A 16,969-nucleotide genomic window follows, 5' to 3' on the forward strand; every position below is an offset into this window, starting at 1 on the left:
GCACGTGGAGAGTACCGTGCCTTAGAAACGGACTGCATGGATTGCTTTTAGTAATGGTATACTCTACAGATTTCTTTTCTCTTCGACGTATTATGTAAGGGTATGTCTAAGGCTGTGCGTGTCTCGCACGTATATTTAGAAGACGGCAGCAATTGAGTTTCGTTTAGTGCGTGGAAGTACTTATAAATAAGCACGAATCTTCTTGTAGTCTTGAACGCGTAATTTGCATAAGTTTCTTGTTGTTTGTTTCTTTAATGCGTGAGTCGCACGCAAGGTTTTTGACAGCAAAGTGAGAGTGAATCTCATAAGGTACATCCGTGAAGTCAACAAGGCTCTCAGTTGCACTATTACGTGCGTTAATAATGGATGTAAAGTACGAACATATGACATTTCAATTATCAATTATTTAGGGTCATTCTGCAGTTAAGTTGGAGGATTTTGGTGCTGCATGCATAGGCGTGTAGTGGTCTGTGCGATTAATTTTTTTTTGCCCGAAAATGCCACTCGTGCAAGTGAACATTATGCTGTAATATTCTTAAAGTAGGAGGCAGTGTCACGGAGCGGCATAATTTTGACTCATCGACACCCTGATTAACGGCCGCCAAAAACGTCGTGGTCCCATGGTGAGGCATATAGTTTCGAGACAGCGACACGCAAATTAACGGTCGTCAAAAACATCGTCATCTCACGGTGCAGCATATAGTTTCGAGATAGCGACACACACGATCAACGGCCCATGACATTGTCACATTAAACTGACCATGCCCTCCATGAGTGTACAAACTGCTTATGTGTGTGTAATGTAGCACGTGTGCTTATGTAATACCTGTGACGCACAAGCGAACTAAAGTCCTTTAAAGTGATCCCCTTTACTTTGCTCGACGGGGCTCTACTTATGGTCGCTCACCCACGGTCGGTCTGGAATACGTGCCTGATCAGACACCTGACGCGCATTCCTGACAGGCCGTACTCAAGTGCGCAATCACTGCCCCTTGCTGTTCAAAAAAATTTTGCTACTGACAAAAAAGCACATCGATAATAATGAATATGCAAATTTTAGTGCTTTGCAGCAAGTCTTTTATGCATCATGCTTTCTTTTTCTCATACTTAATGCTTTTTCACTTTTGTTGTTGCTTACCAGATCCACAATTCTTGAGCATATAGTCAGTTAGAGTTAAAAAAAGGAGACCATGCCGTATTGCGTGTTACCGGTGAAACTCCTTTTCATAACGGTCCTTTAGCGCAAAGTAAAAATTATATTATGGGGTTTTACGTGCCAAAACCATCATCTGGTTATGAGGCACACCATAGTGGAGGACTCCGGATTAATTTAGATAATCTGGGGTTCTTTAACGTGCACCTGTACACTGGTGTTGTCTTCATTTCGCCCCCATCGAGCAAAGGGGTTCACTTTATAGGACTTCAGTCGCTTGTGTCACGGTATTACATAAGCACAAGTGCTACATACACACACATAAGCAGTTTGTACACTCATGAGGGCATGGTCTGTTAATGTGACAATGCCATGGGCCAGTGTACACGATTAGGACTAAATCAGTGGCATAGTGGCAAGAGCAGCCCACAAATACAGTGGAACCCACTTACAACAATCCCAGATATAACACATTACAGCGTATCTGGGCAGTACAGTGTACGGAAGCCACGACAGCGGCACTCTAGTTATTACGCAGTTCTCCATGTGGCATCGTGTGCACTACAGCTATTTGGACAATTTGGGCAAAGCTGCTAGTTTATCATTGCAGTCGATATTCAAGCTGTCCGAATCGACATGAGCGTGGCACGACACGCAGCTGTTAAGCAGTTGCAAAGAGCCAGCAATTACTGCGCCGTCATCGGGAGGTGGACGCTACATTTACATCTCTATTGATAAATATTCACATGACGTTGTACCTTTTGAACTTCATACTTTTTCGGCCGAGGCAACACAGAAAACAACTTTGCAGCTCTCGGTGCGTGTGAGGCTGATGCTGCAGTCGTAACGGCAAGACCTTTAGAAAATGCCGGTATGCTGCAGTAGTTTCCACCTCCAGCCAACTAAAATGCTTCGCTACTGTATGCAGAATCCACTATCACTCACTGGTACAGTCGAATCCTCCTGCAACGAACACCGCGACAACGAAATTTCCTACCACAACAAAAATTTTCCGATTGCCTGTCAGCTGCCCATAGAAAGTAATACAAAAATGTCTCCTCATAACGAAGGCGTGTTATTTGGCATTTCCGCTTCATTGAACTTTTCGAGAACGAAACTGAGACTGAATTGAAATTGGAACTGCCGAGTAGTCAAATTAGAAGGCCCTTCCAAAGTTGTGATGATCATATGTCCGCTTCAACGAGGTTTTCGCAAACTAAATGAAATTCAAAGTTCCGATTTGAGCCACTGCAATCCATAGCCACGCGTGGCCATCACGCCTGCACGAGACTTAAGGGATCACCACATTGCTGCCGTTTTATTGTTTTCTATGCAATGCGTGTTCGGTTGAAATGGCTACGCCAACGAAGAAGCGTAAATTTCTCTCGAGGAGGAGGAGGAGGCACATATGATCACGAAAGCAGAAAGCGGAAGGAAAAAATTTCGCAGTTTCACCCGAAAGAGGAAGCATCGATTGCGATACTTCTGAAGTTGGAATCAGCTAGCACAAGACACAGGTTTTATTGGAGATCGCAGGGTGAGGCCTTCATCCTGCAGTGGACATAAACATAGGCTGATGATGATGATGATACGAACTAAGGATAGTGGTTTTATCGGCCGTATAAACTTGTAAACATTTGCTTTCTAACTGAATTACCAAGCACGGTGTCACGCGCGCACAGGTAAACATGAACACATCTCACTCGATAACTGCGGAAACTCACTGTCAACCAGCTGGAGTGAGGAGGCGTGACAGCGAGCGAATTGACAATCGTGCGCGTCTCGCTTCAACGCGAACGTCAAAAGCACAGCCCACACGACTCTACCGGCACTAGTTGCACTTTGCCTACATCGCAGATCGTTTTGAAAATGAGTCCCGCACAGGCGCGCACTTTGTGCACGTCGCAGATCGCTATCAAGTACAGCACCCGCAAGGCTGCGCCACAGCCGCTGCTGTCAACATAACGCCAACATCTCCTCGTCTGGGGAAAATGACAATCCGCTAGACACATGACTCGAGACTGCTTTGGAATTGATGGATGATTTTGACCTCATCAGAAAAGTTATCAGAGCTCACGACAATGGCATTGCAATGGCTCTTTTAACGAACTGTAAGACTCGCATAACGCCTTTGCTTGCTGTGAAGCGTAAGAAATCCAGGCTGACTGACTTCTGTGAATAAAACTTCCGGTAAGCACAAGCTTTCCAAGCTTGCTGACTTTGTCATAAATGTGCATTGAAATTGTGAAACAGTAAAACCGCGTCAATTTGACCCTCATTATTCGGAAAATCGAATAATTCGGACTAGTCCTCTGGTCCCAGCCGGCGTATGCATAATTCAATGCAATCAAACTCTCGTTAATTCGGACGTGTCTGGCCCCATATCAGTTAATTCGGACAACTTTCGGAGCTCAGCGAGCGAGGAGCGCCACAAATGTGCGAGGCAAAAGAGCAAAAACGGCGCTAGCGCCCAATTGAAACGAAGCGGCTGAGTCCGCGTCGCCATAGTCATCAGTACGTGAATGACAGCAATGCTGGAATGCTTTGTGCCTATTTTTACCTTTAAAGCCTTTATTCTTGCGTTTACAGCCGCGCATAACACCGCGTTAGCCACATGCTTCATAATTGCGTAGTCGCCATCATGATCGCGTCAACAGCGGCCGCAGTTTCTTTTACAACGATTGCCACAAACAGTAGCTTCGTTTTCGCTAGGTACGCATGTCACCCGCGTGCCTAAAAAACGGCGTAGTCACCGTCCATGATTGCATGGATAGCAACCGCGGTTTTGTCCGCAGTTGTTGCAGCGAACGGTAGTTTCGTTCCGACTCGGTGCGTGCGTCGGCTGCGTGCCTTCAGCACCGCAAAATCTACGTTCATAATCGCGTCAATAGCGGCTGCGGTTTGCTCAGCAGCGATTGCGGCAAACAATTTCGTTTTGACTCTGTGCAAAGCTATCGAGGATGAAGAGCACCGGCTACATCACGATGGACAGGCGATCTGTTGGCGATCAGCTCAGTGGCGAAAACATAATCAGGATGTGCGCACGCTAGTGCGAACGGTAGTGCCATGGCCGTGCTGCAAAGGAAGTCGTGAGGCCTCGATGGCCACTGCAAAAGCCAATGAGTCACCAGATGACGAGAATTCCACCTTCCGCTCTGCTTTTGCGCAAAATAGCAACAGGGTTTGCTCATTCATTCACTAAATAAACGCGTGTTAACGTAGTAAGCGTTTGCTTATTGTTTTCTGGATACCTTCGATAATTCGATATTCGGTTAATTCGGACATTTTTTCGCTCCTGTGAAATCCGAATTAATGAGGTTTTACTGTAATTCAAACTGCTTCATTGCAGCGGTGCATGTGCTGCAAAATGAGTGTTCTTTCGCGATTGGCCAGGCACGCGCATTGGGTTAGGTATCAGCCGCAATGTACAAAAAATGCTGTAACAGCGGTGCGGAATGCATTCTCTTGTGAAGTTGAGACTTTATTGACTGCCTTCGGTGAGTCTCATCGTTTGCCCTGTGGGGATGCGCGACTCTCACGCGTCCCTGATGTTGTTTTCCCCGCATGTCTCCTGTAGTCCGGCTTCTCTGCGTGGCTAAGCCCAGCGGTGGTTGCGGCGCGTTGCGAGAGAGGGCGCTAGTGTCGCGATGCTAACGCCACCGAACGGCAGGGTCACTTGGGAGAAAAAGGTCGGAGGCGCTCTCTCTTTGGCTTGGGATCGGCGACCAACACGCACGAACGCTTCGCGCGTGCGCCGGCCCACTTCGTGCGACCGTCGCGCGAGGCTAAGAGCGGGACACCGGTATGGACGAACACGGATCGTTCGAGCGCGCCACGTTTCGCGTGACTGTACACGTGAACGACTAGGCGATGGTGTCACAGCATGGGGCGAACGTATTCGCTCGCGATCGGGTCGCGGTGAGTTGGACTTCCTTGATTTGTCGCGCGCCCGTGTGAATGTTCTATTGGTTGTAATTCGGCTAGTATGTATTAGTGTATGAAAGGTGCAATAAATGCCCTTTTGATTGTCTGCACTACTGCGTTGTCGTTCCTTTGTCCCAAGAGCACATGTGTGACACCTCGCATCTGGCTGCCCAACGTGGACCTCTTGGGGCATCGGATGATAATATTAAGGGGGGACGCGGCTTTCGGTACCAACTTTCTTGTTTCTTGGTGGATGTCAATGAAAATTGGTACATAGAATAAGAATGGCTCTATGATGCTTTCATAAAAATTTCAAAGTGGTACCATGAAAACTTTGTGCTAGACAAATTATTTCTTTCTTGAACCTCGTGGAGGGACTGGAGGATTTACGAAATCAAGTGAAAAGTTTGTTAAATACTGTATGCACAGCCAAATGTATGCAGAAGGGGATAGCGTTCTCGAATAATTTTTTTTCAACACTAAAATTTGTAGTTTATGTTTTCTCCAGTCCCACTGCAGTGAGCACGCTTACACTGCAAACAAGGAACCCTACTACGAATTCTTAAAACACTAGGATAAAAAAAAAGAGCGCTATCCCCTAAAGTACAGTTCAGTGAGTCTGACAAAACAAACGCAATCAAAATGTGTAAAGTAGTTACCAAGATATCTGCTCCACGAGCTGAGCAACATGCCAAAAAAACTGTACTGAGAAAACAAAGTTCAAAGTTGTCAAAATTTAATAGGCACCAGGGTTATAGTCCTTTGTGTCCTTTGCGATGCGGCATCGCTTGACCATCTGACCTGATGGTCTGACGAGCTTTTGCAGCTTTCTTTTTCCGCATTGCTTTTTCGACTGGGTTCCTGAACAGTTTCGCCAATACGCACGGACGATGTTCCATCCGTGCTTGAGGTGCTCAGCTGCACGTCCGCGTCGCGCTGCATGCCACCGTCATTGTCACTGCTGAAGTCGCCGGAGCAAACTTTGTTTTAGAGATCGGTGGCTTCGACTTACGAGCACCAAATTGATGCGCAGTCTTGCGTTTCTTCTTGAACAATCGCCGGCCCATGATAACAGACGAGAGCCGTTCTCCAAGCTAAGAAGGGCTGAGCTTGACAACGTTTTTCGTTTCTTTAACAAGCGAGCGCCGGTCCGTTATCATAAGTGAGATACAATCTCTAAACCACGCCGCGACGACTTGAAAAGACGCGAAATCGGCTCCTCAGCGCCGTCAGCGCGGCGATTCTAGCCACCGTAGCGGCGAGCAGACGACCTTTCCGCCGGTTGCTAAGGGCAACCGCCCGGGAGACCAATCCGGAGCCGCGTACAGTCACGTGGCGCGCGCTGCTGATCAGAAACCGCCGCGAGACCTTGAAACTTTTGCTTGCTGTGCGCTTGCTCTTGCCTGGTGCAGCTGGCCGAGGTGCCAGATTTGAAGACGGAGAATCGCGCTATCCATAGAGACCAAGATGGCGGCGCTAGGTTACGCGGTTGCGGAGATATCGCGGCTTGAAAAATGCCGTTTTTTCGCTATTTTCGAGAAACTCCTCGCCACCTTAGCTTCGATAAACATTTTTTACATCATTTCCGCGCGAATTTCCGTGACGAAATTTTGAAATAAAATAGAAAAGAAGTCATACAAACTGAAAATGTGATTTTCAAAAAATCGGTTTTTTGGCCAAATATCGCGATGCGAAAGCCGCGTCCCCCCTTAACAGTTTTGCTCGGTTCGAGATCTTTCAGCCGAAGCGTAGTCTAGCATGGATTTTGATCGCTAGTGTCGGCGGTGTGCTTTTGAGCGAGCGACGGTTGCTGTAGCGTGTTTGAACTTTTCAACATGCTAAGCCTTTTCGCAAGTGTTTTGAAGTACACTCGTCGGTACGAGTGCCACGTGGTCTGCATCCTGGGAGAGCGAGGCCTAGCGCCCGCGGAGCATTGGCAAGCCTGAAGCGAGTGAGTACGGAAGCCTCGTGGGTGGTCCGAATTTCTTATGTAAATAGCTTCTTCTATACCTTTGACTTCGGAAGTCGAGGCTCAGGGAGCCGAGTGGCCGCGGGCCACGGGTGCCGCTACAGGCTGACTGGTATTGCGGCCTGGCACCGGGCGCTCCGACACCGTCTGGGACGGTGGGCGCCGTCAACTCGGATGCTGTGTGCCGAGCGGAGTAGGACCACCTCACAGAGCTAACGTCTCCTCGCGGCTGCCTGTTCTTGTGCCCATTTTGGGTGTTTTTTTTTTTTGGATGCCGGTTGTTGTCAAAGTAGCGACGCATTAGGCCTAAGGCTTAACAAAGCCGCCTGTCGCACGTTGAGGGACACAACCTGGTGGACTGTGGTGTTGAGATGTCGCACATTGCTTCCCTCATTAGTTCGCCTCGCACAAATTGACGAATTGAAATTACTCGTTCGACTCAAGAAAGCAAGCTTTGTTCACGTGAACTTAGCATCTGAAATGCCGTCCAAAATTTCGCTAGCCGAATTGAACATCGTACCACGTGGGCGATGCGTATGCCGAATTCCTCTCCCTTGCCCTACTTTAGTGTTTGTCGAGTGCATTGAGTGTACGCAGCGTGAGCGAAGTCACCCCTGGTTTGCTGTCACCTGCACATCGTCAGCGCTGCCTCCCCGGACTACAATCGAGCTACCCAGGCGATGCAGATGCCTGTGGCCAGTTCGTCCGGCTCGATACCCTCGGCGGCTGGGAAAAGAGCGGCAGTCACCAATGGCTACAGCGGCTCTCGCCGGCAGGGCGCGTCGGCGCGAGCGACGCTTGCTCGGGCCGACTTCTGCGTCGCCGTTTCTGGAGTCCTGTGCTCGAGTCGTGCCATCGAATCTGCAGAGCTGATGCTGTGACCAACGGATGCCAGCGGTGCACCCCAGAGACAATGTCGGCTTGCATGTTGTGGAAAACGTGTGGACATTTACTCGGCGGCGCCACTGTCGCATGTACTAACTTTTGTTCGCGACGCGCGCGTTGATAGGCCTTGTGACATGTTTCGCCGGCGTATGTGTAGTGATTTAAGGTTGGGGGGATGTGGGGATGCGCGACTCTCACGCATCCCCTGATGTTGTTTTCCCCGCATGTCTCCTGTAGTCCAGCTTCTCTGCGTGGCTAAGCCCGGCGGTGGTTGCGGCGCGTTGCGAGAGATGGCGTTAGTGTCGCGATGCTAACGCCACCGCGGGGGGGTGACTAGGGAGAAAAAGGTCGGAGGCGCTCTCTCTTTGGCTTGGGATCGGCGACCAACACGGCCGAACGCTTCGCGCGTGCGCCGGCCCACTTCGCGCGACCGTCGCGTGAGGCTAAGAGCGGGACCGGTATGGACGAACACGGATCGTTCGAGCGCGCCACCGTTCGCGTGACTGTACACGTGAACGACTAGGCGATGGTGTCATAGCATGGGGCGAACGTATTCACTCGCTATCGGGTCGCGGTGGTGAGTCGGACTTCCTTGATTTGTCGCGCGCCCGTGTGAATGTTCTATTGGTTGTAATTCGGCTAGTATGCATTAGTGTATGAAAGGTGCATAATGCCCTTTTGATTGTCTGCACTACTGCGTTTTCGTCCTTTGTCCCAAGAGAACATGTGAGACCCCACAGCCCCCATGCCATCGCGGAGATTGCCAGGACGACGGTTTCAGTTTCGTTTGCAGCTTTGCCGTTTGGCGTACGTATTTACTTGCTAATTTCGTGTCAACGAAGTTCCGCCACAACGAAATTTTTTGCATGTCCCCTGAATTTCGTTGTAGCGAGACTCGACTATAGTAAAGTATATCACAAGCTTGTGAAAAAAAATGCGGAGAGCTGCGCTGCTAGTTTCAAAATGGCAGGTTATTGGAACCAGCCGGCAACCGTTTTGGAAGAGCTACGACGCCCATTTCATTCTTTAAATGACATTTTAAAGGAAACTGCAGATAGAAACGCGAAAGTGCCAGGAACAAAAAAATTACAGGGTCCCTGAAATGGTTGGACAAATTTTAGATGCATAGGGTACAGCTACAGTAAAACAATTGCGCCACAATTTAAGCGAAGTGTCTCATATTAAGAGAGCTGCGATTATTACAAGTTACCCTCCTCTCTAGCCATGCTTTCTCTCAACTCGTTCGCCGAGCGATCAAGGCGAAGCTCCACCTTCACTGGCTCTGGGCACGATGTGAGGTCGTGTTGTCTACTTTCAGTGTGCGAAGCCTCTCCGACCTCTCCGCTAGCCACATGGCCGTTGATCCCAGCGAGAACTATCCAAGCAGCATGCGTTATGAGCGTTCAGCGTCGAGTGTCCAGTATGCCACTAAACACAGGTGAGCTATAGTGAGCTATTTTAGCTCACTGTAGGTGAGCTGGCCATTTTGGCGGATGGGCAAGGCATAAATGTGAACGACCGCATGGTGCCCAGCCACCTCGTGGCACAGAGCTCCACCAGCCAAACACAGGGCTAATATTGCTGTAACCCAGTGTAAAACATTTTAAACATTTGAAAATGCAATGTGTTCATGATTATGCTGCTGCCAATATGCTGTTCTCAATGGTGCACACACAGCACTGGCAGATTAAACCTCGATAAAGAAGTGGGTAAAATCGGCAATTTGCTTCATTACAGTTGCCGACTGATTTTTCGGACTCCAAAAATTCGGACTGTTGGATATTCCGGACTTCATAAATGCACCGTCCTGGTCCCTAGAGCTGATGCATTTTCGCGACCGATTTTTCGGACGAATTTAGTCACCAAAGTTCGATTTTCCGGAATAAAATCGCTCGTTCCGAGCCACGCTACCATTTCTTGGAGACTGCCATGTTGGATTTTCGCTGACTTCCCAGGCTTGGCTACCAGTGGCGCGCTCTATGGCCTCCAAGATTGGGACACGCACGCACGCGCCATTCTCTTGTCTCAGAGGCAATGTCCACTCTTCCTTAGCTGATCTAACGCTCTAGTGGACCGACACTTTTTTCTTTCTTTTTCCGGTTACCACTATCGTCATAATCACATTGCAAAATACGTTTTTTATTACTTTTTTTTTTCAAAGCTTGTTTGCTATTTTTCACCTTGTGTGTGCGCCTCAGAGACGTGTGCGGCTTCGCATTTGCGTGATCAGCGCCACATCCTGTGCCTTCGCGAGAGCCAAGTGGTGCGAAGCGCGGCCTCTGCGATCAGCTCCAGCCATTCCATTCGGCGCGTAGCGCTACGGTGGCTAGAAGGGGAGGTGTGAATACCGGCGCTTTCCTTCGGCGCGTGACCCCCTTGCGCCCGATGCCACAGGGGGAATGTGGCACTGCCGCTTGCGACGCGGTAAAGCCACGCTGGTCTGCGCCTCCGTGCATCTGCTGTCAGTTTGGTCTCGTCGCCTGTTTTGGAGTGTTCCTCGCGACATTCCGTCATTCGAGGGTGAGATGCAGTCGTCACCGAAAGAAGACGGGAGCGTTGGTGCTTTGTGCCTGGATGTGATACTGGGTACAGGAAAACCTCAGAAAAAGTATCTGTCTTTCGTGCCCCTGCCTACAAACAAGCGTTTGCCAAATGGGCTCGAGCGATCCCAAGGGCCGACAAAGCATTGCAGGAAAACTCGGCAATTTGTTATGTTGGCACCAATGTTATGTTGAGCACCGCAGCGACGCACCGATAGTCTATTACATTGCAGGTTATTTGGCGAGAAGGCGTGTTTTGCCCACACATTGTGAAGACTGCAAAGCAGCATGTATTAGCGATAAGGCAATATCCCCAGAGAACTTCCATCAGAAGCATCCAAAGAGTGGGACCTTGAGGGCCTTTATATCCCTCGGAATCGTTCTATAAGCTGGTCAATGCCCTTGAAAACAAACTCACTCGTGCATTCAGTGTAACACGCTTGCATGCCAAAGCTGTGGCCGAGATTTGCAGTCAATTGGTGATATGCCAAAATTGGTTGCCGAGACCATTCTGCTGCCCTGACAGCATCAGTTATACGTTTTTATGCCTCATAAGGATTCATTTTTTGCGTAAAGGTGTGAATCAGCAGGGAAGTGAGAAGAAACGGAAAACACTGAAACATTGTGTGTTGTAAAGTTTCCCAATTTTTTTTTCCTCACTTGTAAATAAATGATTTCATGACCAGATCTCTTGATTCACTGTCTGCAATCATGTAAATTGCTTATATGAGCGTCGAAATGGCATGCTACATGTCTGCAAGCCAGTGGCGCACTGACGGGGGGGGGGGGTTGTTTAACCCTTTTCTTCCTTGCGCCTTTGAGTACTGCAACTAAGATGTAAGATGCGCAATCGTCTGCACACTCGCAAACTTGCGCAAAAAGTGCATTGTTTGACAATTTCCCGTGAAGACATTGAAATTAGTGCTGCTTAGGTGGTATTGGCAAACTGTCAACCCCCCCCCCCCCCCCACCTGGCAGAGATCCTGGGTGCGCTAAGCGCAGTGAAAGAAAAGTGGTTTGTAAATACGTCGAAACGTTATCAGGTAATGTCTGCAGTTTACAGGTCCTACGGCACGCATAGGGTGATTGCTGATCTCGAGGACAACGATCGCATTTCAGGAAGGCGTAATGCGAGGCGCCCGTGTGCCGTATGATGTCATTGTGCGTTAAATAACCCGAAGTGATCAAATTATTTCGAAGCCCCCCCCCCCACTAGCCCATAACACCCGAGCCACTTCACGAAATGTGCACAGACAAAACGCGTTTGAATCTCGATACGATGCGAACTGGGCCCGTAAAATTTCACAGGAGTAAGCATGTGGGCTGACATAACATTGTTTTCATGATAAAGATTTATTCTTTGACGCTCGCAGAAAGCGCGCGATATCCGAAACGGGCTCACTTTCACTTCGGTGGTAGAGATGCAGCCGACGCGAGGCTGGCGATGCGCTCATTTCGGCTGCGTGCCTTCCCGCGCCGCAGTCAACACGCTGAGGGGTCACACTTGCGCCGCCGGTATTCACACCTCCTCTTCTAGCCACCTAGTGGCGCAGCAAAGAAGTGTCATCTTGCTGACTTTGTAACGGCTCAGCAACAGATGCGCCGTTGCTGAGCCGTTACGAAGTTAGCAAGATTACACTTCTCCGCTGCGCGACGAGCCGAATGGGATGGCTGGAGCTGATCGCGGAGGCCACGTGCGAAATAACGAGGCTCGTGTTTTCGACCTCCATGGCGATCTCCGTTAACAGAGATCGCCAACGCCGTGACGCTCTTCTCGACTGTATGCAGAGACGACGTCAGTCTTGCGCAAATCCAAGCAAATCTTATCGCCTCCACGCATAGTATGAGGCAGGGCATTATTAATTTTTTTTATACCACTCTAAGCCCAATCAATTTTCTTTTTTAGGGCGAACAAGATTTTTCAGACTTCAATTTTTCGGACTATTTTTCGGTCCCCGCAAAGTCCGGAAAATCGGTCGGCGACTGTATAAAGAAATTCTGCCTTTTATGCAAATACGCAGTTGCCGGTGGACTTTTCTTACTCGGAAGGGACCGCAACATTTTCCAAATTGTAGTGCAATCAGAAAAAGTAAATTTGAATGAGAAAAAAATTTGTTGAATTTGAGAGTCTGCGACTAAACTCTTTCCGTACCGCGCCCATTGGGCATCGTTAGACTTCTATCGATGGTTTGAAACGCCGCTTTCCGTGACCTTCTGCGCCACTCACGGACATACTCTGTTATTGGACGTGAAGGAGGAGAACTATATTTTAGTTTTCTAAGCAGTTTGCTTTTTTCCCGCCAGGCGATGATTTTTAAGCGCGCTCTGACGTTTCGCAATCGTCAAAGGAGAACCGCAAAAATGTCCGGCTCCAGAATTGTCGCTAATGAATTGGGAGATCGCAGATATCACGATTGCGCTGACTCTGCGGCACTACAGTAGCCGACCGATTTTCCGGACTTCGCGGGGACTGAAAAATAGTCCGAAAAATCCAGCAGTCCGATAAACCAAACAGACCGAAAAACTCGCCCCCCCCATCCCCAAGAGAAAACAATTATGAGGCCGGCTTAAGAAAAATGTCGTAGTTTCGCCCAAAAGGCGGAGCATCGATTGCAATAGCAAATTAATAGACACCAATACGAAGTAAGGATGTTAGTTTTATCGGCCGTATAAAGTTGTAACTATGCGCTTACTAACTAAATAAGCACGGTGTCACGCGCGCACAGGTTACATGAACACATCTCGCTCGATGACCGCGGGCAAATTGACCTTCTCACTGTCTATTCTCTCGCTTCAACGCGAACGTCGAAAAAAAAACGAAAAAAAAAAACGGCGCATACGAAGCTGCTGGCACTCAGCGCACGCCCTTTGTACCCATCGCAGATCGCGGGCGCACACTTCGGCCACATAGCAGATCGCTTTCAAGATACGGTGCCTGCGTGGCAGCTCCGTCGGCAGCAGCCGCAAGAGCTGAATGCAACTCCCCACCGTCTCCGCCGCCTTCTCCCCTTGCCCCGCGAGCGAACAAAGTCCGCGCGCCTCCGGCCGCCTTCCTTTCTCGCGTGCGTGAGATTAAATTGTGGTTGCCGGCTGACCCTCGCAAGCTTTCACCCGCGCACAGCGTACGGCGCAACCGACACTTTCCGCTTAAAGTGATATGATGATAGTGCCGAGCTGACCGAAAAAAAAAAGAAAAGTGCCACTTTTGGAACGTTTTGTTGGCCAAGGAAGAGCGGGCATGGCCTCGGAGACGAGAGGATACCGTGCGTGTACTAATCTTGAAGGCTATACAGGGGGGCACTGGAAGCTAAGCCCGGCCAAGCCAGCGGAAAATCCAACATGGCGGCCTCCAAGATCGGATAGCGTGGCTCGGAGCGAGCGATTCAGTCCGAAAAATCGAACATTGGCACCTATATTAGTCCGAAAAATCGGTCGCGAAAATGCATTAGCTCTATGGGAATCCTGCCGGTACATCTATGAAGTCCGGAATATCCAACAAGTCCGAATTTTTGGAGTCCGAAAAATCCGTCGGCTACTGTATAGTGGCATCGCCTGTTTGGTGCCATTACACGGCGCGTGCCGATACTACCCCATACCGACACGACACAGGTCAAAATGGCGACGTCGCTGTGTACTGCAGTTGGCTATTAGCACGGTTAGTAGTGGCTGCGATACTGACTTTTCTAGATGGCGCTAACTATGCACCATATTTATCAGTTTCAGTAAAAATTGGCACGTTTTTTTAAAATCCTCGAATCAAAGCTGACCCTAGAGTTTCGTATATGATTATTTGAAAAAAACTATCAGCCTAGATTCAAATAAATACAGTACATGGCGTTCTATGGGCAAATAAGTTATGAAAGTTAAATACTTCGTTATATCAAGAGTTTCGTTATATTAAAGTTCATTATATCAAGGTTTAACTGTATTTCAAGCATGATGGGGATAAGGCCGAGGGCAGCAACGCTCCCCTAAACAAAATCAATAAAAAAAAAGTAACAACATCAAACACAAGGGAGAAAATGGTATGAAGAACACTTTCTCTGTCTGTGCCCGTGTCCTCTGTTCTCTTTATCTTTTGTCCCCTTTTAACAGCGGAGCTGTTAAGCCGACAATCAGTCCGTAATGCGCGAATAGAAAATGTGGGCCAATCCTGGCGGTAGTGCAGAAAGGGTCCAAGCGCAATGGCACATACCCCTGTGAACTAGTGAAAGTGTTTAATCTCGAGGATGGTAAATCGAGTGTACGGCGCAAAACCTTCGATAGCCAATCAATAGCTAATCGACAATCGATCAATAATCAATAAATTCCAGAAAATGCTGGGGATGACTTGGTAGTGCTTAGCCTAACCCAAGTACATCGCCGATCAGCTCCGCTGTTTTTTTTAGCCTTGCGCCACTAGTACAAGCTACGCTAATTTTTTGTGCTGTCGTACCAACAAGCCCGGCTAACAACCATTCTGCAACACTTACCCTGCCTGCAGAGGCGGATGGCAGCCTCAAGTAGCACTTCGAGCTCGCCCTTGGGTAGCACAGGCACCACCCAGCGTGGCCGGTTGATCATCTCGTCGAGGCGCGCCAGCTCCGCCAGTGGGAATTCTTCCTCCTCCTCTTCCACCACCACGGAAGGGGGGGCCTCTTCCGCAGGGGGCTCCTCGGCAAGCTGCTGCTGCGGCTGCTGCTGCATTTCAAGAAGAATGCGTGCTGGCTCTATGGAGTAATGCTAAGTGGACCCTCAAACAATTTCGACACCTTTGCATCAAGTTAGCAGTGTAGGAAGTAGTACAGTAGAATCTCGTTGACTTGAACTCCAAGGGGACCAGAAATTTATTAGAATAAAACAGTGCTCGAACTAAGGAGAGTCCCTTTAAATATCGTGCCAGATCAAGTGTTTGGCAAAGCGCACAACACCAATACCGTCACTGGGCTCGCATCGAGTCTCATCTTTCCACCATCAGCGTGCGACGACACGTGCCAGAAGAAGCCTAGCTTCTGGATAAAGTCCAAGTGCGATAAGATCGCGGCTTGCATGCTGTAGGTGCAAGAGAAAACATGCGAGGGTGAGCCGAGAAAGACGATAGCTTGAGGCACGCAGTCCTCCAGCGTGCCGAATGTGGAGCACTAGGGGGCTCTTCTCCTTTTATTTATTTATTTATCACAGTACCCACAGCGCCATTTCTGGCATTACAGTGCCAGAAAGAAGGAAAAGGTGCACAAAGTACTACCGTGCACAGGCGGCGAAAAAAAAAATAACATTGAAATAGGAAAAACACAAAATTATTAAACATAAAAATTTCACAGCAAGGAATAAAATGAGTCATTTGATGTTATGGACACTTAGGCAATTTGTTCCAGTCAGAAATTGTTTTGGGAAAGAAAGACATTTTGAAGAGGTCAGTCCGGCACCTGTATTCTTTAACTTTGAGCGAATGGTCTCTTCGGACGAACACATAATCAGGCCTAAATATATATTGGGTTCGGTCAATTCCAGTTCTTGAATGAAATATGTTATGAAAAAATTTTAACCGAAGAACTTCCCTACGTTTTTGAAGTGGGTCCCAGCGCAAAGTGTTTTTCGCACTCGATATGCTGAAAAACCTACCATAGTCATTAAAAACGAATCGAACAGCCAAATTCGGAACTCTTTCTAGCTTTTGTATGTCAAGTAGAGATTTCGGGTCCCAGACTGTGCAAGCATACTCAAGTATGCTTCTAACATTTGATAATATAACAGTTCTTTGGTTTTTACAGGAAAATGTTTGGCGTTACAACGCAGGAAGCCCAAAACGCGGCAGGCTTTGGCAGTAACAAAATCGACATGTTTTTTCGACATCACATCAGGTTTGTTCAAACACTAGTCCCTGGGAGCGAGAAATTTTGTTCGAAATAACCAATGCACCATTCTTAGCGTTCAAATTCACAGGAGCTTAACTATCTTCAAATAAATATGGCTTCGCTGGCACCAACAGAGCATTTCTACTTATTTGACGATTAGAATTAAGAAACTCTGAATTATCAGGATTTCAGAACCTTATGTGAAATCAATCAATAAATCAGGGGCCAAATTTAGGTGCTCTGCGTAAACCATGCAACTTATTATTAGGTCTTCAAACACTACAGACTGCAGTGGCACTGATGTCTACGCTATCCTCCACTCCACCCCTGCCATCCTATTTATCATCCTATGTAGAACAAGCGAGCCATGCATACCTTGCTAACTCTCCCGATTTCACTTGGGAGGCTCCCAAATTCCGACCAATCCTTCCCATTGTACGGAAACGACCATAAATCTCCCAAAATACTGCCCCAACCCCACCGGTAAAAAACAAAAAAAGCAACTGCGTCATGCAGCACAGCTGGCATCATAATTCCCATTATGTACTAGTAGGTAGCTAGCCAAGTCGGATTGAAATCCAAGCCATCTGTGTGTAGACAGCGTAGGCCTAACTCTGTTCGCTTCAAATTGGGACATGCATTGAGGTGTGCGTGTCTGATATGC

The 16,969-nt window shown here is 48.3% G+C and overlaps 1 protein-coding gene across 1 annotated transcript in view; it reads right to left on the reverse strand.

Annotated features, from left to right (window-relative positions):
- LOC119441288 (probable ubiquitin carboxyl-terminal hydrolase FAF-X) overlaps nt 1-16,969 on the reverse strand; it is a 540,581-nt gene that overhangs the window by 509,299 nt on the left and 14,313 nt on the right. The window contains 1 exon segment of the mRNA XM_049661116.1: nt 14,944-15,151. Coding sequence (XP_049517073.1) covers nt 14,944-15,151 — 208 coding nt within the window.

This window comes from Dermacentor silvarum, chromosome 2, assembly GCF_013339745.2.
Source record: "Dermacentor silvarum isolate Dsil-2018 chromosome 2, BIME_Dsil_1.4, whole genome shotgun sequence".
Taxonomy (NCBI): domain Eukaryota; kingdom Metazoa; phylum Arthropoda; class Arachnida; order Ixodida; family Ixodidae; genus Dermacentor; species Dermacentor silvarum.